The sequence below is a fragment of the Oncorhynchus nerka genome, linkage group LG12, assembly GCF_034236695.1.
Source record: "Oncorhynchus nerka isolate Pitt River linkage group LG12, Oner_Uvic_2.0, whole genome shotgun sequence".
Classification (NCBI taxonomy): Eukaryota; Metazoa; Chordata; class Actinopteri; order Salmoniformes; family Salmonidae; genus Oncorhynchus; species Oncorhynchus nerka.
Window position 1 is genome coordinate 21,418,585 of NC_088407.1, and position 24,528 is coordinate 21,443,112.

Consider the following 24,528-nt stretch of genomic DNA (forward strand, 5'->3'; position numbering starts at 1 on the left):
TCATGGTAGTCCAGCTCACTGGGAGAGGAACATTCTGATCACTATCACTATCACATCATGGTAGTCCAGCTCACTGGGAGAGGAACATTCTGATCACTATCACTATCACATCATGGTAGTCCAGCTCACTGGGAGAGGAACATTCTGATCACTATCACTATCACATCATGGTAGTCCAGCTCACTGGTAAAGGAACACACTGATCACTATCACGTCTTCTATTACACACTTCTATCCCTTTTTCTTTAACTTTACTACGTTTATGACTTCTTCCTCCTCCGTTCTTCCACACCTCCCTCACATCATCCCTTCCTCCCCCCCTCCTTACTTGAGCTCCTGTGCGATAGCAGCAATCTGCTCCACTCTGTCCTGGTGGGCGGCCAGGTCAGACTCAAAGGCCTCGTGTTTCCTCATCAGAGCCCTGATCTCCATCAGAGAGGCCGACTCATAGTCCTTCATGGACAGCAGCTCCTCCTTACCTGGACACACACATGGACACGGACGTACACACACACACAGTTTATACTCCATCACAGAGGCCGACGCAGTTGTTCTCCCCTTCTCTCTTTCTCTCTCTATTTCCCCATCTAGCTCTCTCCCTCTCTCTCCCTCTCCTCTCCCCATCCCCTCTCCCTCTCTCTCCCTCTCTCTGTTATTACCTGAGGTCCAGGACTGGTGCAGGGAACACTTCTGTTTGAACTTCTCAGCCAGGTGGTCCAGTCTCTCCAGACGTCTGATCTCAGTAAGAAGCCACTCCTCATATCCCTTCTCCACCTGCTCCAGACCCTTCCAGGCATTGGCTATGTCCTGGGGGAGTAGAGGAGAGGAGAGGAGAGGAGAGGAGGAGATGAGAGGAGAGGAGAGGAGAGGAGAGGAGAGGAGGGAGAGGAGAGGAGAGGAGAGGAGATGAGAGGAGAGGAGAGGAGAGGAGAGGAGAGGAGAGGAGAGGAGAGGAGAGGAGAGAGAGGAGAGGAGAGAGAGGAGAGGAGAGGAGAGGAGAGGAGAGGAGAGGAGAGGAGAGGAGAGGAGAGGAGAGGAGAGGAGAGGAGAGGGAGAGGAGAGGAGAGGTAGAACATGGGTGGTTAGTTGGCTGATAAGGCATCATAACTAATGTCCACTTTGTATTGATATTGTATTTATGTTCAAGTTGAAGTTTTTACCGGTATCCACATGTGAGTCAAATACATACAAATAAATACATACATAATAAAACATTTAAGTTGAAATCAATGCAATTCATGACAATATGTACATTTACGGGACTTGTTTTCTTGATGGATTTGCATAGGTAGGGCATGGTCAAATCTTTATCTCTCTTAGTCCTGGCCTGTGGAATGAAGAGCGGCTCTACCATACGTGGTTGACTCTACCTGGTGTTGTGAGGTTGGTGGAACAGTCAGATATCAGGGAGGTTATTCTCAAAACCACCACTGTAGATTAGCTGTGGTTTCCTGAGTAACCTGGGCTGAATGTGACGGTGCCAGGGCTACAGTGCCACGTGGACGTGATGTGTGACGTCACCTACCGAGACCATCTTTCCCTCAGAGGGCATGAAGGCGGGCCGGTTGCTCAGCCTCAGCTTGGTCTGCAGGGTGTTGAAGTTGATCTCCAGCTGACACTTCTCCTGGACGCGGGGCGGCTTGTGGACGCGGCGGTAGTCCCTGAAGTCCTCCAGCTTCTGCTGCATGGCTCTCATGTGATGCTCCGCCGTGCGGTTCTCCAGCCACGGGATGGTTTTGCGGATCCACTCCAGCAGCTAGGGAGAGGTCAGAGGTCAAGTGGTTAAATGTCAAAGGTGTGGTTAAAGAAGAGTTGGTTCGTTGGTTGGTTGAGTTTTTACCTCAGATCACCTAGTTCACACAGGTTGTACAGCTCATATATAACACTTTTAACACAACAGATATTTTGGATGCGTTTTTCTGCAGTGTGATCTAGGCCTTTGAGAGGTTACATCTCATACTGTTTATCATAAGAAGGTGCATAGCGATGCCTCTCTGGATGGGCTTTGGAAAGTAACATTAACTCTCACCTCACTGGCCAGCTTCTCATACTCCTCCATGAGTTTCTCATTCTCCTGGTTCACAGCCAGCACTTTACAGATCCTGTTAGCTGCTGTCTCAGCCTGAGACAGAGAGAGACAGAGAGACAGAGAGAGAGAGAGAGAGAGAGAGAGAGAGAGAGAGAGAGAGAGAGAGAGAGAGAGAGAGAGAGAGAGAGAGAGAGAGAGAGAGCAAGAGAGCAAGAGAGAGAGAGTAATGGGGGTGGGAGACCGTGACAAGTTTAGACAGTCAGTAGTGGATCTTAGATCTTGCTGAATAAAATGTAGATGCTGTTACTTGTTTCTCCTATGGGACCAGCAGAGACAGTGGAAGGTGTGAGTTACCTGCTCAGCACCAGCGAAGGCGTGGTAGAAGCAGGACACGTAGGTCATGATGGCCTTCTCATCAGGCTTGGGGGTGTTCACAATGTCTGAGGGGTGACAGACAGGAAGAGCTCAGAGACATGAAATTAACTAAGACCATGCAACTCCAGTGAAATCACTGGGGAGCAGAGGAGGCTGGTGAAGGGAGGACAGCTCATAATAATGGCTGGAATGGACTTACTGGAATGGTTTCAAATCAAATCACATTTTATTTGTCACATGCGCCGAATACAACAGGTGTAGTAGACCTTACCGTGAAATGCTTACTTACAAGCCCTTAACCAACAAAGCAGTTCAAGAAATAGAGTTAAGAAAATATTTACTAAATAAACTAAAGTAAAAAATGTAATAAAATGTAACACAATGAAATAACAATACCGAGGCTATATACAGGGGGTACCAGTACCGAGTCAATGTGAGAGGGTACAGGTTAGTCGAGATAATTTGTACATGTAGGTAGGGGTAAAGTGACTATGCATAGATAATAAACAGAGAGTAGCAGCAGTGTAAAAACTGGAATGTCAATGTAAATACTCCGGGTGACATGGAAACCAGGTGTTTGATGTGTTTGAGTCCATTCCATTAATTCCGTTCCAGTCATTACTGTGAGCCCGTCCTCCCCAGTTAAAGTGCCACCAGCCACCACTGCTGCAGAGAGTCGGCAGAGACGAATGCTAGGGTTGAACATTTCCTGAAACATTCCCAAAATTCCCTGGTTTGACAGAAAAAATGTACTCACCCTCAGCATCAAGCATCTTGGGGATGTCCAGGTACTTCTCAGCCACCTCGAAGGCAGTGTTGAGGTTACCGATGGGGTCATCCTGTTAGGGACACACAGACAGAGAGAGAGGTTTACACATAGAGAGAAAGATATAGGTCAGGGGTTGTTGGTTTAATTCCCACTGGGGCCACCCATACAAAACATATGCACATGCATTAAAGAGCCCGCTAAATGGCATATATTATATATATATGACTTATAGATCATAAGAGTTACAAGATAAAGGGTAATAGATGTACAGAGAAATGATAGAAAATAGTAAGAGGCTATGACTGGTGTTGACCCTAGTGGACTCTAAGAGGAGAAGGGACTGGTGTTGACCCTAGTGGACTCTAAGAGGAGAAAGGACTGGTGTTGACCCTAGTGGACTCTAAGAGGAGAAGGGACTGGTGTTGACCCTAGTGGACTCTAAGAGGAGAAGGGACTGGTGTTGACCCTAGTGGACTCTAAGAGGAGAAGGGACTGGTGTTGACCCTAGTGGACTCTAAGAGGAGAAGGACTGGTGTTGACCCTAGTGGACTCTAAGAGGGAAGGGACTGGTGTGACCCTAGTGGACTCTAAGAGGAGAAGGGACTGAGTGTTGACCCTAGTGGACTCTAAGAGGAGAAGGGACTGGTGTTGACCCTAGTGGACTCTAAGAGGAGAAAGGACTGGTGTTGACCCTAGTGGACTCTAAGAGGAGAAGGGACTGGTGTTGACCCTAGTGACCTAAGAGGATGGAGGGAAGGACTGGACTCTAAGAGGAGAAGGGACTGGTGTTGACCCTAGTGGACTCTAAGAGGAGAAGGGACTGGTGTTGACCCTAGTGGACTCTAAGAGGAGAAGGGACTGGTGTTGACCCTAGTGGACTCTAAGAGGAGAAGGGACTGGTGTTGACCCTAGTGGACTCTAAGAGGGACTGGTGTTGACCCTAGTGGACTCTAAGAGGGACTGGTGTTGACCCTAGTGGACTCTAAGAGGAGAAGGGACTGGTGTTGACCTAGTGGACTCTAAGAGGAGAAAGGACTGGTGTTGACCCTAGTGGACTCTAAGAGGGAAGGGACTGGTGTTGACCCTAGTGGACTCTAAGAGGGATGGGACTGGTGTTGACCCTAGTGGACTCTAAGAGGAGAAGGGACTGGTGTTGACCCTAGTGGACTCTAAGAGGAGAAGGGACTGGTGTTGACCCTAGTGGACTCTAAGAGGAGAAGGGACTGGTGTTGACCCTAGTGGACTCTAAGAGGAGAAGGGACTGGTGTTGACCCTCTAAGAACTCCCAGAGGAGAAGGGACTGGTGTTGACCCTAGTGGACTCTAAGAGGAGAAGGGACTGGTGTTGACCCTAGTGGACTCTAAGAGGAGAAGGGACTGGTGTTGACCCTAGAGGAGAAGGGACTGGACTCTAAGAGGGAAAGGACTGGTGTTGACCCTAGTGGACTCTAAGAGGAGAAGGGACTGGTGTTGACCCTAGTGGACTCTAAGAGGAGAAAGGGACTGGTGTTGACCCTAGTGGACTCTAAGAGGAGAAGGGACTGGTGTTGACCCTAGTGGACTCTAAGAGGAGAAGGGACTGGTGTTGACCCTAGTGGACTCTAAGAGGAGAAGGGACTGGTGTTGACCCTAGTGGACTCTAAGAGGAGAAGGACTGGTGTTGACCCTAGTGGACTCTAAGAGGAGACTGGTGTTGACCCTAGTGGACTCTAAGAGGGAAGGGACTGGTGTTGACCCTAGTGGACTCTAAGAGGGGAAGGGACTGGTGTTGACCCTAGTGGACTCTAAGAGGGAAGGGACTGGTGTTGACCCTAGTGGACTCTAAGAGGGGATGGGACTGGTGTTGACCCTAGTGGACTCTAAGAGGGAAGGGACTGGTGTTGACCCTAGTGGACTCTAAGAGGAGAAGGGACTGGTGTTGACCCTAGTGGACTCTAAGAGGGACTGGTGTTGACCCTAGTGGACTCTAAGAGGAGAAGGGACTGGTGTTGACCCTAGTGGACTCTAAGAGGAGAAGGGACTGGTGTTGACCCTAGTGGACTCTAAGAGGAGAAGGGACTGGTGTTGACCCTAGTGGACTCGAGGAGGAAGGGACTGGTGTTGACCCTAGTGGACTCTAAGAGGAGAAAGGACTGGTGTTGACCCTAGTGGACTCTAAGAGGAGAAAGGACTGGTGTTGACCCTAGTGGACTCTAAGAGGAGAAAGGACTGGTGTTGACCCTAGTGGACTCTAAGAGGAGAAGGGACTGGTGTTGACCTAGTGGACTCTAAGAGGAGAAGGACTGGTGTTGACCCTAGTGGACTCTAAGAGGAGAAGGGACTGGTGTTGACCCTAGTGGACTCTAAGAGGAGAAGGGACTGGTGTTGACCCTAGTGGACTCTAAGGAGAAGGACTGGTGTTGACCCTAGTGGACTGGAGAAGGACTGGTGTTGACCCTAGTGGACTCTAAGAGGAGAAGGGACTGGTGTTGACCCTAGTGGACTCTAAGAGGAGAGGGGACTGGTGTTGACCCTAGTGGACTCTAATAGGGACTGGTGTTGACCCTAGTGGACTCTAAGAGGGAAGGGACTGGTGTTGACCCTAGTGGTCTCTAAGAGGGGATGGGACTGGTGTTGACCCTAGTGGACTCTAAGAGGAGAAGGGACTGGTGTTGACCCTAGTGGACTCTAAGAGGGAAGGGACTGGTGTTGATGTGGACTCTGGTGTTGACCCTAGTGGACTCTAAGAGGGACTGGTGTTGACCCTAGTGGACTCTAAGAGGGAAGGGCCTGGTGTTGACCCTAGTGGACTCTAAGAGGAGAAGGGACTGGTGTTGACCCTAGTGGACTCTAAGAGGGAAGGGACTGGTGTTGACCCTAGTGGACTCTAAGAGGGAAGGGACTGGTGTTGACCCTAGTGGACTCTAAGAGGGAAGGGACTGGTGTTGACCCTAGTGGACTCTAAGAGGAGAAGGGGCTGGTGTTGACCCTAGTGGACTCTAAGAGGGAAGGGACTGGTGTTGACCCTAGTGGACTCTAAGAGGAGAAAGGACTGGTGTTGACCCTAGTGGACTCTAAGAGGAGAAAGGACTGGTGTTGACCCTAGTGGACTCTAAGAGGGAAGGGACTGGTGTTGACCCTAGTGGACTCTAAGAGGAGAAGGGACTGGTGTTGACCCTAGTGGACTCTAAGAGGAGAAAGGACTGGTGTTGACCCTAGTGGACTCTAAGAGGAGAAGGGACTGGTGTTGACCCTAGTGGACTCTAAGAGGAGAAGTGGACTGAGGAGAAGGGACTGTTGACCCTAGTGGACTCTAAGAGGAGAAGGGACTGGTGTTGAGGAGAAGGGACTGGTGGACCCTAGTGGACTCTAAGAGGAGAAGGGACTGGTGTTGACCCTAGTGGACTCTAAGAGGAGGGACTGGTGTTGACCCTAGTGGACTCTAAGAGGAGAAGGACTGGTGTTGACCCTAGTGGACTCTAAGAGGAGAAGGGACTGGTGTTGACCCTAGTGGACTCTAAGAGGAGAAGGGACTGGTGTTGACCCTAGTGGACTCTAAGAGGAGAAGGGACTGGTGTTGACCCTAGTGGACTCTAAGAGGAGAAAGGACTGGTGTTGACCCTAGTGGACTCTAAGAGGAGAAGGGACTGGTGTTGACCCTAGTGGACTCTAAGAGAGAAGGACTGGTGTTGACCCTAGTGGACTCTAAGAGGAGAAGGGACTGGTGTTGACCCTAGTGGACTCTAAGAGGGACTGGTGTTGACCCTAGTGGACTCTAAGAGGGACTGGTGTTGACCCTAGTGGACTCTAAGAGGAGAAGGGACTGGTGTTGACCCTAGTGGACTCTAAGAGGAGAAGGGACTGGTGTTGACCCTAGTGGACTCTAAGAGGGAAGGGACTGGTGTTGACCCTAGTGGTCTCTAAGAGGGGATGGGACTGGTGTTGACCCTAGTGGACTCTAAGAGGGAAGGGACTGGTGTTGACCCTAGTGGACTCTAAGAGGGGATGGGACTGGTGTTGACCCTAGTGGACTCTAAGAGGGAAGGGACTGGTGTTGACCCTAGTGGACTCTAAGAGGAGAAAGGACTGGTGTTGACCCTAGTGGACTCTAAGAGGAGAAGGGGCTGGTGTTGACCCTAGTGGACTCTAAGAGGGAAGGGACTGGTGTTGACCCTAGTGGACTCTAAGAGGAGAAAGGACTGGTGTTGACCCTAGTGGACTCTAAGAGGAGAAAGGACTGGTGTTGACCCTAGTGGACTCTAAGAGGAGAAGGGACTGGTGTTGACCCTAGTGGACTCTAAGAGAATAAAGGACTGGTGTTGACCCTAGTGGACTCTAAGAGGAGAAGGGACTGGTGTTGACCCTAGTGGACTCTAAGAGGGACTGGTGTTGACCCTAGTGGACTCTAAGAGGAGAAGGGACTGGTGTTGACCCAAGTGGACTCTAAGAGGAGAAGGGACTGGTGTTGACCCTAGTGGACTCTAAGAGGAGAAGGGACTGGTGTTGACCCTAGTGGACTCTAAGAGGAGAAGGGACTGGTGTTGACCCTAGTGGACTCTAAGAGGGACTGGTGTTGACCCTAGTGGACTCTAAGAGGAGAAGGGACTGGTGTTGACCCTAGTGGACTCTAAGAGGGAAGGGACTGGTGTTGACCCTAGTGGACTCTAAGAGGAGAAGGGACTGGTGTTGACCCTAGTGGACTCTAAGAGGAGAAGGGACTGGTGTTGACCCTAGTGGACTCTAAGAGGAGAAGGGACTGGTGTTGACCCTAGTGGACTCTAAGAGGAGAAAGGACTGGTGTTGACCCTAGTGGACTCTAAGAGGAGAAGGGACTGGTGTTGACCCTAGTGGACTCTAAGAGGAGAAGGGACTGGTGTTGACCCTAGTGGACTCTAAGAGGAGAAGGGACTGGTGTTGACCCTAGTGGACTCTAAGAGGAGAAGGGACTGGTGTTGACCCTAGTGGACTCTAAGAGGAGAAGGGACTGGTGTTGACCCTAGTGGACTCTAAGAGGAGAAGGGACTGGTGTTGACCCTAGTGGACTCTAAGAGGAGAAGGGACTGGTGTTGACCCTAGTGGACTCTAAGAGAGGAGAAGGGACTGGTGTTGTGGACCTAAGAGGGACTGGTGTTGACCCTAGTGGACTCTAAGAGGGACTGGTGTTGACCCTAGTGGACTCTAAGAGGAGAAGGGACTGGTGTTGACCCTAGTGGACTCTAAGAGGAGAAGGGACTGGTGTTGACCCTAGTGGACTCTAAGAGGAGAAGGGACTGGTGTTGACCCTAGTGGACTCTAAGAGGGGATGGGACTGGTGTTGACCCTAGTGGACTCTAAGAGGGAAGGGACTGGTGTTGACCCTAGTGGACTCTAAGAGGGGATGGGACTGGTGTTGACCCTAGTGGACTCTAAGAGGGAAGGGACTGGTGTTGACCCTAGTGGACTCTAAGAGGAGAAAGGACTGGTGTTGACCCTAGTGGACTCTAAGAGGAGAAAGGGGCTGGTGTTGACCCTAGTGGACTCTAAGAGGAAGGGACTGGTGTTGACCCTAGTGGACTCTAAGAGGAGAAAGGACTGGTGTTGACCCTAGTGGACTCTAAGAGGAGAAAGGACTGGTGTTGACCCTAGTGGACTCTAAGAGGAGAAGGGACTGGTGTTGACCCTAGTGGACTCTAAGAGAATAAAGGACTGGTGTTGACCCTAGTGGACTCTAAGAGGAGAAGGGACTGGTGTTGACCCCTAGTACTCTAAGAGGGGACTGGACTCTAAGAGGAGAAGGGACTGGTGTTGACCCTAGTGGACTCTAAGAGGAGAAGGGACTGGTGTTGACCCTAGTGGACTCTAAGAGGGACTGGTGTTGACCCTAGTGGACTCTAAGAGGAGAAGGGACTGGTGTTGACCCTAGTGGACTCTAGGAGGAGAGGGGACTGGTGTTGACCCTAGTGGACTCTAATAGGGACTGGTGTTGACCCTAGTGGACTCTAAGAGGGAAGGGACTGGTGTTGACCCTAGTGGACTCTAAGAGGGAAGGGACTGGTGTTGACCCTAGTGGACTCTAAGAGGAGAAGGGGCTGGTGTTGACCCTAGTGGACTCTAAGAGGGAAGGGACTGGTGTTGACCCTAGTGGACTCTAAGAGGAGAAAGGACTGGTGTTGACCCTAGTGGACTCTAAGAGGAGAAAGGACTGGTGTTGACCCTAGTGGACTCTAAGAGAGAAGGGACTGGTGTTGACCCTAGTGGACTCTAAGAGGAGAAAGGACTGGTGTTGACCCTAGTGGACTCTAAGAGGAGAAGGGACTGGTGTTGACCCTAGTGGACTCTAAGAGGAGAAGGGACTGGTGTTGACCCTAGTGGACTCTAAGAGGAGAAGGGACTGGTGTTGACCCTAGTGGACTCTAAGAGGAGAAGGGACTGGTGTTGACCCTAGTGGACTCTAAGAGGAGAGGGGACTGGTGTTGACCCTAGTGGACTCTAAGAGGGACTGGTGTTGACCCTAGTGGACTCTAAGAGGAGAAGGGACTGGTGTTGACCCTAGTGGACTCTAAGAGGAGAAGGGACTGGTGTTGACCCTAGGACCTCTAAGAGGGACTGGTGTTAGTGGACCCTCTAAGAGGAGAAGGGACTGGTGTTGACCCTAGTGGACTCTAAGAGGAGAAGGGACTGGTGTTGACCCTAGTGGACTCTAAGAGGGGACTGGTGTTGACCCTAGTGGACTCTAAGAGGGAAGGGACTGGTGTTGACCTGGGACTGAGGGAAGGGGACTTGACCCTAGTGGACTCTAAGAGGAGGGACTGGTGTTGACCTAGTGGACTCTAAGAGGAGAAAGGACTGGTGTTGACCCTAGTGGACTCTAAGAGGAGAAGGGACTGGTGTTGACCCTAGTGGACTCTAAGAGGAGAAGGGACTGGTGACTAGTGGACTGAGGGAAGGGTGGACTTGACCCTAGTGGACTCTAAGAGGGGTGTTGAAGACTCTAGAGGACTGGTGTTGACCCTAGTGGACTCTAAGAGGAGAAGGGACTGGTGTTGACCCTAGTGGACTCTAAGAGGAGAAGGGACTAAGAGGAGGAAGGACTGGTGTTGACCCTAGTGGACTCTAAGAGGAAGGGACTGGTGTTGACCCTAGTGGACTCTAAGAGGAGAAGGGACTGGTGTTGACCCTAGTGGACTCTAAGAGGGAAGGGACTGGTGTTGACCCTAGTGGACTCTAAGAGGAGAAAGGACTGGTGTTGACCCTAGTGGACTCTAAGAGGAGAAAGGACTGGTGTTGACCCTAGTGGACTCTAAGAGGAGAAGGACTGGTGTTGACCCTAGTGGACTCTAAGAGAAGAAAGGACTGGTGTTGACCCTAGTGGACTCTAAGAGAGAAGGGACTGGTGTTGACCCTAGTGGACTCTAAGAGGAGAAAATGACTGGTGTTGACCCTAGTGGACTCTAAGAGGAAGAAGGGACTGAGGAGAAGGGACTGGTGCTGGACCCTAGTGGACTCTAAGAGGGAAAGGACTGGTGTTGACCCTAGTGGACTCTAAGAGGAGAAGGACTGGTGTTGACCCTAGTGGACTCTAAGAGGAGAAGGGACTGGTGTTGACCCTAGTGGACTCTAAGAGGAGAAGGGACTGGTGTTGACCCAAGTGGACTCTAAGAGGAGAAGGACTGGTGTTGACCCTAGTGGACTCTAAGAGGGACTGGTGTTGACCCTAGTGGACTCTAAGAGGAGAAGGGACTGGTGACCCAAGTGGACCCTAAGAGGAGAGGGGGACTGGACCCTAGTGGACTAAGAGAGAAGGACTGGTGTTGACCCTAGTGGACTAAGAGGAGAAGGGACTGGTGTTGACCCTAGTGGACTCTAAGAGGAGAAGGGACTGGGGACTGTTGACCCTAGTGGACTCTAAGAGGAGAAGGGACTGGTGTTGACCCTAGTGGACTCTAAGAGGAGAAGGGACTGGTGTTGACCCTAGTGGACTCTAAGAGGAGAACCCTAGTGGACTCTAAGGGACTGGTGTTGACCCTAGTGGACTCTAAGAGGGGAGGGACTGGTGTTGACCCTAGTGGACTCTAAGAGGAGAAAGGACTGGTGTTGACCCTAGTGGACTCTAAGAGGAGAAGGGACTGGTGTTGACCCTAGTGGACTCTAAGAGGAGAAGGGACTGGTGTTGACCCTAGTGGACTCTAAGAGGAGGGACTGTGTTGACCCTAGGTGTGTGACCCTAGTGGACTCTAAGAGGAGGGACTGGTGTTGACCCTAGGACTGAGTGTTGACCCTAGTGGACTCTAAGAGGAGAAGGGACTGGTGTTGACCCTAGTGGACTCTAAGAGGAGAAGGGACTGGTGTTGACCCTAGTGGACTCTAAGAGGAGAAGGGACTGGTGTTGACCCTAGTGGACTCTAAGAGGAGACTGGTGTTGACCCTAGGGACTCTAAGAGGAGAAGGTGTTGACCCAGTTAAGAGGAGAAGGGACCCCTAGTGGACTCTAAGAGGAGAAGGGACTGGTGTTGACCCTAGTGGACTCTAAGAGGAGAAGGGACTGGTGTTGACCCTAGTGGACTCTAAGAGGAGAAGGGACTGGTGTTGACCCTAGTGGACTCTAAGAGGAGAAAGGACTGGTGTTGACCCTAGTGGACTCTAAGAGGGAAGGGACTGAGTGTTGACCCTAGTGGACTCTAAGAGGAGAAGGACTGGTGTTGACCCTAGTGGACTCTAAGAGGAGAAGGGACTGGTGTTGACCCTAGTGGACTCTAAGAGGAGAAGGGACTGGTGTTGACCCTAGTGGACTCTAAGAGGAGAAGGGACTGGTGTTGACCCTAGTGGACTCTAAGAGGAGAAGGGACTGGTGTTGACCCTAGTGGACTCTAAGAGGAGAAGGGACTGGTGTTGACCTAGTGGACTCTAAGAGGAGAAGGGACTGGTGTTGACCCTAGTGGACTCTAAGAGGGAAGGGACTGGTGTTGACCCTAGTGGACTCTAAGAGGAAGGGACTGGTGTTGACCCTAGTGGACTCTAAGAGGAAGGGACTGGTGGACCCTACTGAGGATGGGACTGGTGACCCTAGTGGACTCTAAGAGGAGAAGGGACTCTAAGGGCTGGTGTTGACCTAGTGGACTCTAAGAGGGGGACTGGTGTTGACCCTAGTGGACTCTAAGAGGGAAAGGGACTGGTGTTGACCCTAGTGGACTCTAAGAGGAGAAGGGACTGGTGTTGACCCTAGTGGACTCTAAGAGGAGAAGGGACTGGTGTTGACCCTAGTGGACTCTAAGAGGAGAAGGGACTGGTGTTGACCCTAGTGGACTCTAAGAGGGAAGGACTGGTGTTGACCCTAGTGGACTCTAAGAGGAGAAAGGGACTGGTGTTGACCCTAGTGGACTCTAAGAGGAAGGGACTGGTGTTGACCCTAGTGGACTCTAAGAGGAGAAGGGACTGGTGTTGACCCTAGTGGACTCTAAGAGGAGAAGGACTGGTGTTGACCCTAGTGGACTCTAAGAGGAGAAGGGACTGGTGTTGACCCTAGTGGACTCTAAGAGGAGAAGGGACTGGTGTTGACCCAAGTGGACTCTAAGAGGAGAAGGGACTGGTGTTGACCCTAGTGGACTCTAAGAGGAGAAGGGACTGGTGTTGACCCTAGTGGACTCTAAGAGGAGAAGGGACTGGTGTTGACCCTAGTGGACTCTAAGAGGAGAAGGGACTGGGTGTTGACCCTAGTGGACTCTAAGAGGAGAAGGGACTGGGACTGTGGTGACCCTAGTGGACTCTAAGAGGAGAAGGGACTGGTGTTGACCCTAGTGGACTCTAAGAGGAGAGGGACTGGTGTTGACCCTAGTGGACTCTAAGAGGGATGGGACTGGTGTTGACCCTAGTGGACTCTAAGAGGGAAGGGACTGGTGTTGACCCTAGTGGACTCTAAGAGGAGAAGGGACTGGTGTTGACCCTAGTGGACTCTAAGAGGAGAAGGGACTGGTGTTGACCCTAGTGGACTCTAAGAGGGAAGGGACTGGTGTTGACCCTAGTGGACTCTAAGAGGGAAGGGACTGGTGTTGACCCTAGTGGACTCTAAGAGGAGAAGGGGCTGGTGTTGACCCTAGTGGACTCTAAGAGGGAAGGGACTGGTGTTGACCCTAGTGGACTCTAAGAGGAGAAAGGACTGGTGTTGACCCTAGTGGACTCTAAGAGGAGAAAGGACTGGTGTTGACCCTAGTGGACTCTAAGAGGGAAGGGACTGGTGTTGACCCTAGTGGACTCTAAGAGGAGAGGGGACTGGTGTTGACCCTAGTGGACTCTAAGAGGAGAGGGGACTGGTGTTGACCCTAGTGGACTCTAATAGGGACTGGTGTTGACCCTAGTGGACTCTAAGAGGGAAGGGACTGGTGTTGACCCTAGTGGACTCTAAGAGGGAAGGGACTGGTGTTGACCCTAGTGGACTCTAAGAGGGAAGGGACTGGTGTTGACCCTAGTGGACTCTAAGAGGGGATGGGACTGGTGTTGACCCTAGTGGACTGAGGGACTGGTGTTGACCCTAGTGGACTCTAAGAGGAAGGGCCTGGTGTTGACCCTAGTGGACTCTAAGAGGAGAAGGGACTGGTGTTGACCCTAGTGGACTCTAAGAGGGAAGGGACTGGTGTTGACCCTAGTGGACTCTAAGAGGGAAGGGACTGGTGTTGACCCTAGTGGACTCTAAGAGGGAAGGGACTGGTGTTGACCCTAGTGGACTCTAAGAGGAAAGGGGCTGGTGTTGACCCTGTGGACCCTAAGTGGACTCTAAGAGGAGAAAGGACTGGTGTTGACCCTAGTGGACTCTAAGAGGAGAAAGGACTGGTGTTGACCCTAGTGGACTCTAAGAGGAGAAGGGACTGGTGTTGACCCTAGTGGACTCTAAGAGGAGAAGGACTGGTGTTGACCCTAGTGGAAAGAGGGAAGGACTGGTGTTGACCCTAGTGGACTCTAAGAGGAGAAGGGACTGGTGTTGACCCTAGTGGACTCGAAGAGGGAAGGGACTGGTGTTGACCCTAGTGGACTCTAAGAGGAGAAAGGACTGGTGTTGACCCTAGTGGACTCTAAGAGGAGAAAGGACTGGTGTTGACCCAAGTGGACTCTAAGAGGAGAAAGGACTGGTGTTGACCCTAGTGGACTCTAAGAGGAGAAAGGACTGGTGTTGACCATAGTGGACTCTAAGAGGAGAAAGGACTGGTGTTGACCCTAGTGGACTCTAAGAGGGACTGGTGTTGACCCTAGTGGACTCTAAGAGGAGAAGGGACTGGTGTTGACCCAAGTGGACTCTAAGAGGAGAAGGGACTGGTGTTGACCCTAGTGGACTCTAAGAGGAGAAGGGACTGGTGTTGACCCTAGTGGACTCTAAGAGGAGAAGGGACTGGTGTTGACCCTAGTGGACTCTAAGAGGAGAAGGGACTGGTGTTGACCCTAGTGGACTCTAAGAGGAGAGGGGACTGGTGTTGACCCTAGTGGACTCTAATAGGGACTGGTGTTGACCCTAGTGGACTCTAAGAGGGAAGGGACTGGTGTTGACCCTAGTGGTCTCTAAGAGGGGATGGGACTGGTGTTGACCCTAGTGGACTCTAAGAGGGAAGGGACTGGTGTTGACCCTAGTGGACTCTAAGAGGGGATGGGACTGGTGTTGACCCTAGTGGACTCTAAGAGGGACTGGTGTTGACCCTAGTGGACTCTAAGAGGGAAGGGCCTGGTGTTGACCCTAGTGGACTCTAAGAGGAGAAGGGACTGGTGTTGACCCTAGTGGACTCTAAGAGGGAAGGGACTGGTGTTGACCCTAGTGGACTCTAAGAGGGAAGGGACTGGTGTTGACCCTAGTGGACTCTAAGAGGAGAAGGGGCTGGTGTTGACCCTAGTGGACTCTTGGGACTGGTGTTGACCCTAGTGGACTCTAAGAGGAGAAAGGACTGGTGTTGACCCTAGTGGACTCTAAGAGGAGAAAGGACTGGTGTTGACCCTAGTGGACTCTAAGAGGAGAAGGGACTGGTGTTGACCCTAGTGGACTCTAAGAGGAGAAAGGACTGGTGTTGACCCTAGTGGACTCTAAGAGGAGAAGGGACTGGTGTTGGCCATAGTGGACTCTAAGAGGAGAAAGGACTGGTGTTGACCCTAGTGGACTCTAAGAGGAGAAGGGACTGGTATTGACCCTAGTGGACTCTAAGAGGAGAAAGGACTGGTGTTGACCCTAGTGGACTCTAAGAAGTGGAGGGGGGCACCTTTTTCAGTTTGGAGTAGTCAATGAGGTCAGGTCTGTGTCTGTGGATCAGGGCACACAGTGCCAGGCCATCTTTCCAACTGAATCAGTCACCCAATGGAGGAGAGGAGAGGAGGCGAGGACGACCCAAAGGGAGGGAGGGAAGAAGGAGGGATGAGGAGAAAATATATAATGGAGAGAGAGATGAGAGGAGAACAATGAGCAAGAGGAGAAGACAGAATACAAGAGAGGAGAGGAAAAGCATTAGGACTAGGAAAACCTTGGAGGTCAAGTTTAAAGCAAGTGAAAGATGAAAGTAAGACAGAGATGACCACAGGGTGGCGCCCAGTGCTTGCCTGATGTGGAAGTTCTGCACGTTAACGTTCCTGTAGGGGGCAGTCTTCCTCTGGCACCATAGAAGAAGACCCTCTTTAGCAGAGGTCTCTGCATGGGGGGGGAGAAAGAGGAGAGACAGGGGGAGAGAGGGGGAGGCAGGGGGTGAGAGTGTTATCCTAAAGGAGGAGGCTAAATATGTTCCAGTAACCCTGTGCTGTGAAGGTGTCGAGCTTAGTGACCTGTGTGTGTTTGTGTGTGCGCGTGTGTGTGTGTGTGTGTGTGTGTGTGTGTGTGTGTGTGTGTGTGTGTGTGTGTGTGTGTGTGTGTGTGTGTGTGTGTGTGTGTGTGGAGTATTTGCAAAGTGTGTATGTAGCTGAGGCTTGAGTAATATTTGAGTAATATGAATGTGTTAACAGTGTGTATTAGACTGAGAGTCGGCTATACAGTAGCCAAGTGGTTCTGCTATAAGAGTCATGTTATTTAGAGTGAGCCACATGTAGAAAGTGTCTACACCGTGAGCCTATGACACCTTTATGAATGTGTGTGTAATTCATGTGTTGATATGTTAGTGGCAGGCATATGTATAATGTTGTATAGTGCATGAGTAAAGAGTGGACAGAACACACGTTGGGTTATTTTGAACCCAGCCAGTTGGGTTACTGAGCTATGATCCACCGGGTCAGATTTAAAAAAAACTGGAGGTGTGGCTTAGAAGGGGCGTGTCTTTCAGATAGTTATTTTTGACCACCCATTAGAGTAAATGTCATTCCGGTTCATCTGTTCTGTTGTATTGCCAACATATGTTGAAAGCCATAATCTGAAAACCATGTCCCTACTAAACCACACCTCCAGTCTTCTGATTTGACCTGGTGGATTATAGTTCAATAACCCAACATTAACAACCCATCTTGAAGAAAGCAACAACTGACTTGGTCAAAATAACCGAACGCGTGTTCTGTCCAATATTTACCCAAATTATGTTGCTTTTAACCCAGCATTTTTAAAGTGTGTATAGTCACAATGTTAATGAATAGTGTATGAATAGACAGTGCTACTGTGCGTCTGATAGCTGTGTAAGTCTATGTAGACTCAGTGTACGTACTGTTCAACTGTGTTTACGTTCAGTGTGTGCACTGGTTTGGAGTTAGTGTTTATGAGTTTATGACGGGTGGAACTGAGGGGAAATGTTTGGTAACAAAGTCGCAAAAATGTATTTTTTAAGATGAATTGAACGACCATGTTCCAGATCCAAGAGTAACCTTTTTCCAAGTCCACGGCTGCACACACACGCCGACCCATCCACACACACACACACCACACACACACACACACACACACACACACACACACACACACACACACACACAAACACACACACACACACACACACTGACCTTCCACGGAGATGTCCTGGATGGCGAAGCGCAGGATGATGGTCCAGATCATTCCCAGAGTCATCTTTGTGTTACCGTCAACGATCTCTGCAAGTCAATCACAGAGCCCCGTCAGAAACCATGGCAACATGGAGCACTGGCCAAAACTCAGTCTATGCTGCCCTACTGTTCAGTTGTCTCTCAGATATAATACCTCACTCTATCCTTTAACAAGTATATAAACTCCTTTGGTAAATGGGACTCTAGAACCACAAATAAAGGATCAATCAAAAATGAAGTGTCACCCTCAGCTCCGATGGACACCAGCTTGACTCCCTTGCTGCAGATGAAGTCCAGGGCTTTGTTCACGTTGGCGATCTTGTGGAAACGCATCTTGCCTTTGTCAGGTTTGGGCAGTCTCTCACCTGTATACAATTTTAAAAAATGCTTTAAACTTCTCTTTGCAACACAAAATGATTGGTGAAGTATTACTCAATTAAGAGAGGTCTGTGCCATTCTCCATTCGTTTCTGCTGTATTTGACCTGATACCATCTTAAAGTGACTCAACGGTGGCTTAGCAGTGACTTACAGTGACTTTAAGTGGCTTAAGAGTGACTCCACTCCACTGTGACTTAAATAACTTGCCAGAGACTTAATAGTGACTTAAATGACTTAACCTCTTAAGTCGACCCTCTACTTTTTTGAACATTCTGTTAAAAATAGCGCAACATTTCAGCGCCCTGCTACTCATGCCAGGAATATAGTATATGCATTTGCTTAGTCTGTGTGGATAGAAAACACTCAGACGTTTATAAAACTGGTTAAATCACTGCTGTGGCTTTACCAGAACGGCATTTACATCGAAAAGCACAGGAAAAACTGATCACTGAAAATGGGAAAATATATCCATGCGCTACTTGAACCCATTGATAAAGGTGAACCACAATTAATTGACTGAGGTTGCAGTACCTACAGCTTCCACACGGTGTCTAGAGTCTTGTCATTTCCCTTCGAGTTTTTTCTTGGTCAAACACATGCAGGGCACCGTATCTCCTTAGGTCTAGGACCGGATATTTTCGTTGAGTTTCTAGCCGGACATTTTTCCAGACGGACAGCTAATGATCTTTACATCGCCTCCTGATGAATTTTATCGCTTATTAACGTTTACTAATACCTAAAGTTGCATTACAAACGTATTTCTCAAGTGTTTTGTGAAAGTTTATCGTCGACTTTTTGAATTTTAAAAAATGACGTTACGTTTTGAAACAATGTTTTTTTCGTTTATCACACAGTCTACATATAACGATATCTAGGCTTTATATGGACCGATTTAATCGAAATAAAGACCCAAATACTGTTTATGGGACATCTAGGAGTGCCAACAAAGAAGATGGTGAAAGGTAATGAATGTTTTCTATTTTATTGTGCGGTTTGTGTAACGCCGAAATGCTAATTATTTTGTTTACGTCCCCTGTGGGTCTTTTGGGGTGTTACATGCTATTAGATAATAGCTTCTCATGCTTTCGCCGAAAATCATTTTAAAAATCTGACTTGTTGCCTGGATTCACAACGAGTGTAGCTTTAATTCGATACCCTGCATGTGTATTTTAATGAACTTTTGAGTTTTAACTAATACTATTAGCATTTAGCGTAGCGCATTTGCATTTCCAGAGCTCTAGTTGGGACGCAAGCGTCCCGAGTAGAAGCAAGAGGTTAACAGTGATATAATGTGACTTTTTAGAGTAACTTTGCAGTGACTTTGCAGTGACTTAAGAGTCAGACCCACCTGAGATGACCTCCAGCAGCAGCATGAGCTTGAGACCATTCCTGAAGTCATCCTCTATGTTCTCGATCTGTGTCCCTGCCTTCCTCAAGTGGGAGTTACACCAAGCTGTGAAAGTCTGGGAGTGAGGGAGGGAGGGAGGGAGGGAGGGAGGGAGGGAGGGAGAGAGAGAGGGAGGGAGGGAGGGAGGGAGGGAGGGGATAGGGAGAGAAAGAGATAAAAAGAGAGAGGGAGACAAAAAAGGGATTAATTAACATTCTCTCTCAAACAAACAGACAGAGACTAAGCCTCACTGACAATGCCCGATAGCACCAACAGACCCCAACTTGAACCCTGTCCCACACTGATAAACAAGCCCTTAATAAACATAATGAAACAAATAGTCTAATCTAAAGTGAAGCCTTAAGCACTCCCTTCAAAAGACTGGTCAGTGTTTTCTTTCCCCAGCCTCTCTGACAGGTCAGAATGATTGGCAATACCCGAAGTGTCCCATCACATCTATAACCTTGTTACAGCATTACTGTGCTGCTCTGTGTCTGTATCTGTGGTAATAAAACAATGGGGAGGAGTGTCTATTTATGTAAGATCTTCTCTTATGGCATAATGCTCTCTTATCATCTCTATGCCCAAAATGTGTGAGCTGTTGGTTATAAAAGTGGCCATAAGCCAAAATATGAATATATTTACTGCTGCGGTCTACTGCCCCCCAAGTCGCTTCGGCAGAGGCTGTTGGTATTATTTCTGATTATTTAAAACCCTTTCCGCTATCTGAACTGGCTGTGTTGGGAGATCTAAATCTTGATTGGCTTACGCCTCAGATCAGTTTAACAATATCTGTCTTGAGTTCAACTCAGTTGATAACGAAACCCACCCGGGTGAATGTAAAAAACGTAGCAAAGTCGTCATAGATTGACCCTATCTTAACTAACCGTCCCCATAAGTATTTGACTAGTGGTGATTTTGCAAATGATATCAGGGACCACTGTCCTATTGCTTGAATTAGATATACCAAATAGAAAAACTCTGACCCCTCATATAGTTGTGAAGAGAAATGTAAAAATGCATTCCTTCATGATTTATATTGTTCAGAGCTTTTTTCTACTAGCTGCACACCAGACCCTGTTTGGGCACTTCCATTTTTATCAGCCATTTCCACCTCTCTGGCTGATAAACATGCCCCTTTCAAGCAACTCAGGGTCAAAAACGGAACTAATCCATGGTATTCTCCTGTACTCTCAGACCTCTATTTGATAAGAAATCAAGCCTGGGCCAAGGCTAGAACAACTGTCTCGTTAGCTGATTGGCAGCTATTTAAGCAATTGAGAAATAGGCGCAACGCATCGGTTAAACAGGCCAAATCAAAGTACTTCCTTAGCCCTATGGCAGACTCTGTTAGTGATCCCTCTAAATTCTGGAATACCGTTAATTCACCAAGGCGGGGTCATTCCTCTACTTCCCTGCCTAAGCAAGTCATTTTAGACTCATGCATCATTACTGAAAAAGTTACGATTTGTGATGCTTTTACATTTTATCTCCGCAGGTTTCCTAATTGAAAGAAATGGTGCTCATACTGGTCTTGGCCATTCAGTTGACTGTTCATCCCACACACCGCCTCCCGTTGCCTCGAATGATCAGTCAACCTCACGTGACTCATACTGGTCTTGGCCATTCAGTTGACTGTTCATCCCACACACCGCCTCCCGTTGCCTCGAATGATCAGTCAACCTCACGTGACTCATACTGGTCTTGGCCATTCAGTTGACTGTTCATCCCACACACCGCCTCCCGTTGCCTCGAATGATCAGTCAACCTCACGTGACTTGGGAAATGTTATTTAGGGTTTTTAATTCACAGAAACTAAAGTTCTTGCAGTTTTTGTGCTACCACTCCATAAGGACGGGGATAGTCGTGATCTTGATAATTACCAAACAATTTCCAGGCTTCCCTGTCTTGCGAAAATCCTAGAATCATTGGTCAACAAACAGCTATGTTATTTTCTATCTGTAAATGGTATTCTTACTGTTAATCAATCCAGATTCAGACCTAAACATACCACTACGGCTACCATGCTTGTTGTAAATGATATTGCAAATGCCTTAGATGATAGAAAGGATTGTGCTGCCATGTTTGTAGACTTGTCAAAAGCTTCTGATACCTTAGACCGTGTTATTCTGCTGAATAAGCTGTCCTCCATAGGGTTGGGTACTGATGCTTTCAGATGGTTTCATATTTATCTTAATGACATAACTCATGCCATTGAGGTAGATGGGTCAAACCTGAGTTCCTTGAGTTACGTAAAGGGGTGCCCCAAGGTTCCATACTCGGCCCACTACTGTTTACAATCTATATAAATAACATTGGTAATGCTGTAAAAAAAGTTATATTCATTTATATGCAGATGATACAGTGTTGTATTCCATTACCCCATCTGTTGGCCAAGCCTTTTCACATTTGATTTTCAACCACTGTTGAATCTAAAGTTGCTGTTGGATCTAAAGTTAGCACTAAATGCAAACAAAACAAAATGCATGTTTTTTTCTAGGTCCCATAACTCAGATGTAAATGAATTTGTAATGACTAGTTTGAACAGTACATAAATTGAGCGGGTTCCTTCCTATAAATATCTTGGTATCTGGCTTTATGAAAAACGGTAATTTAATGTCACTGAGCTGGTGACGAAGTTGAAGTTCAATGTTGCATGAGTGTAAGTTTGTATATTGTACTGTATATTGTATGTGTTGGATGTATTTATGTAGGGCTCACCCTCGTCTCAGTATGACTTTCCTGTCAAAATAATAAATCTTATAATAATAATATACACAGTGACACTGATGCCACTAATATATTGGGCTAGAACACCCATCCTGACCTCAGATAGTCATTCTGCCTTGACAGCTTTGATAGATTAAATCATTGACTGATTGATCTGAACGTCAGTCCGCGTTGAGGGGGCGGAAAGAAAGAAAACCAGCAGCATCGGAACGACCAACTACAGAGGAGTGTGTGGGAGAGAGAGAAAGAGAGAAAAAAAGATTCCATTAATCAGTAATGAAGCATGATGTGTGGTTTGAGACAGAACACAAAGGCAGAGTTCTCCATTAATGCAGTGTGTGTGTGTGTGTGTGTGTGTGTGTGTGTGTGTGTGTGTGTGTGTGTGTGTGTGTGTGTGTGTGTGTGTGTGTGTGTGTGTGTGTGTGTGTGTGTGTGTGTGTGTGTGTGTGTGTGTGTGGGCAGAGAGTGTGTGTGTGGGCAGAGAGAGCCATTTAGCATGACAGAAAGGGAGAGAAGAGGAAGAAAGAGACATTCAGAAAGACAGAGAGAGAGAGAGAGACAGAAAGAGAAGAGGTAGAAAGAGACATTCAGAAAGACAGAGAGAGACAGAGAGACAGAGAGAGAAGAGGTAGAAAGAGACATTCAGAAAGACAGAGAGAGAGAGGAGGTAGAAAGAGACATTCAGAAAGACAGAGAGAGACAGAGAGAGAAGAGGTAGAAAGAGACATTCAGAAAGACAGAGAGAGACAGAGAGAGAAGAGGTAGAAAGAGACATTCAGAAAGACAGAGAGAGAGAGACAGAGAGAGAAGAGGTAGAAAGAGACATTCAGAAAGACAGAGAGAGAGAGAGAAGAGGTAGAAAGAGACATTCAGAAAGACAGAGAGAGAGAGAGAGCGAGAGAGAGAGCGAGACATGGAGAGAAGAGGTAGAAAGAGACATTCAGAAAGACAGAGAGAGAGAGAGACAGAGAGAGAAGAGGTAGAAAGAGACATTCAGAAAGACAGAGAGAGAGAGAGAGAGAGAGAGAGAGAGAGAGAGAGAGAGAGAGAGAGAGCGAGACATGGAGAGCGAGACCATGCTTGCCAGGAGGCAAAGGCAGAACAGACAAGCAGCCAGGGGGAGGCCCTGGTCTGCATCCCAAATGTTATCCTATTCCCTACAGAGTGCACTACTTTTGACAAGAGCCCTACGGTCCTGTCCCAGCAGGTGTCGTCCCCCCCCCCTAGTCTCTACAGACCAAAACTGACACGACCCTCCTCACATCTACGCATTACCAAATTTAGACAGGCTCCACATACAGACCACACAGCCTGCTAGTCTAGATAGACCACTAGACCAGAGTCTGCTGGAGAACAGGGGAGGAGAGGGAGGTAGGGAGGGGTAAAGGGAATAAGGGGAGGAGAGGGAGGTAGGGAGGGGTAAAGGGAATAAGGGGAGGAGAGGGAGGTAGGGAGAGAGGGAGGTAGGGAGGGAGGGGTAAAGGGAAGAAAGGGGAGGAGAGGGAGGTAGGGAGAGAGGGAGGTAGAGGGAGGGGTAAAGGGAAGAAAGGGGAGGAGAGGGAGGTAGGGAGAGAGGGAGGTAGGGAGGGAGGGGTAAAGGGAAGAAAGGGGGGAGAGGGAGGTAGGGAGAGAGGGAGGTAGGGAGGGAGGGGTAAAGGGAAGAAAGGGGAGGGGAGGTAAAAGGGAAGAGGAGGGGTTGAAGGAGGGGGAAAGTGGGGAAGAGAGAAGAGGGAGGGAGGGAGGGGTAAAGGGAAGAAAGGGGAGGGGAGGTTAAAGGGAAGAGGAGGGGTTGAAGGAGGGGGTAAGTGGGGAAGAGAGAAGAGGGAGGGAGGGAGGGAGGGAGGGGGAGGGAGGGAGGGAGGGAGGGAGGTGAGGTTAAAGGGAAGAGGAGGGGTTGAAGGAGGGGAAGAGAGGAGAGGGAGGCTAAATCGGGTAGCTATGGACACCAGTAGGGACAGCTGAGAGGGCATGATTCCTAAGGTTGAAAGAGGGAGAGAAGGAGAGAGAGTAGATTACGACATAATGAGTGATGTCAAAACAAACTTGGTTTTTGGTGACCTCAGTTCAACATTTTTCATACGCTCTCATCCAGAGTGATATACCTTTCTTCATACTGGTCCCTGTTGGTATCAAACCCACAACCCTGGCGATGCAAGCATGATCTACCCAGTGAGCCACACAGGACATTCAGATGCATGTTTTTTAAGGATTCACAGAAATGGTGTGACAACAAAATAACACATTGCCTTTAAACAGGAGACATTGGGATATCCTGCCTCTCAAATATCGGAAATCGTTAGAAAGATGCCCGACTTAAATCAAGTGAAGGCCTATTAAGAACAATTGAGTACAAAACGCTATTAATTGGACTGAAGAGGTTATACAGCAGAGACCATGGTTACACCAATATCCATTCTAACCCATTACCTCAGCTCTTAACATTGACTGGAGATGTCTGCAGTCAACCAGAGTGCTATGACTATGAAGTCACCCCTCTTATCCTCTATTTCCCCCTTCTCCCCCTTCTGTTCTGTTGTGTGTCTCCCCTATTCCTCTCCCCCTTCTCCTGTCCCACTGACTCCCGCTCTCCTCTGTCCCAATGTCTCCCCCTCTCCTCTGTCCCACCTCCTCCCTCCCTCTCTTCTGACTCCTCTCTTCTCCCTGTCCCCCCACCCCCTTTCCCCTCATCTCCACCTGTTGAACTGCCCCTGAACACACACACGCACCTACACACACACAGTCATCCTGCTAAATGCCTGTCATTACTAAAGGAGGGGGGAGAGGAGTAGGGGTGCCTTATGACCCTCAGCACAGCTGGGAGGACAAACACACACACCTCTCCTCCCATCCCAGACGTAGCCTATGACACCACCTGTCCGTCAAGAATGTGATGCAACCACTCTAAGAGCCAATTTATGTTTGATC

The 24,528-nt window shown here is 48.9% G+C and overlaps 1 protein-coding gene across 1 annotated transcript in view; it reads right to left on the reverse strand.

The window, feature by feature from the left end:
* The window catches only part of LOC115115129 (alpha-actinin-3-like), a 52,278-nt gene that overhangs the window by 11,557 nt on the left and 16,193 nt on the right, over window positions 1–24,528 (reverse strand). The window contains exons 2-12 of the mRNA XM_065025393.1: window positions 18,835–18,949; window positions 17,353–17,472; window positions 17,069–17,155; window positions 15,695–15,782; window positions 15,361–15,439; window positions 3,162–3,243; window positions 2,384–2,469; window positions 2,030–2,122; window positions 1,526–1,756; window positions 660–807; window positions 329–479 (exon numbers count right to left, since the gene is read on the reverse strand). Of these exons, the coding sequence (XP_064881465.1) occupies window positions 329–479; window positions 660–807; window positions 1,526–1,756; window positions 2,030–2,122; window positions 2,384–2,469; window positions 3,162–3,243; window positions 15,361–15,439; window positions 15,695–15,782; window positions 17,069–17,155; window positions 17,353–17,472; window positions 18,835–18,949 (1,280 nt within the window). The remainder of the gene's footprint in view (window positions 1–328; window positions 480–659; window positions 808–1,525; window positions 1,757–2,029; window positions 2,123–2,383; window positions 2,470–3,161; window positions 3,244–15,360; window positions 15,440–15,694; window positions 15,783–17,068; window positions 17,156–17,352; window positions 17,473–18,834; window positions 18,950–24,528) is intronic.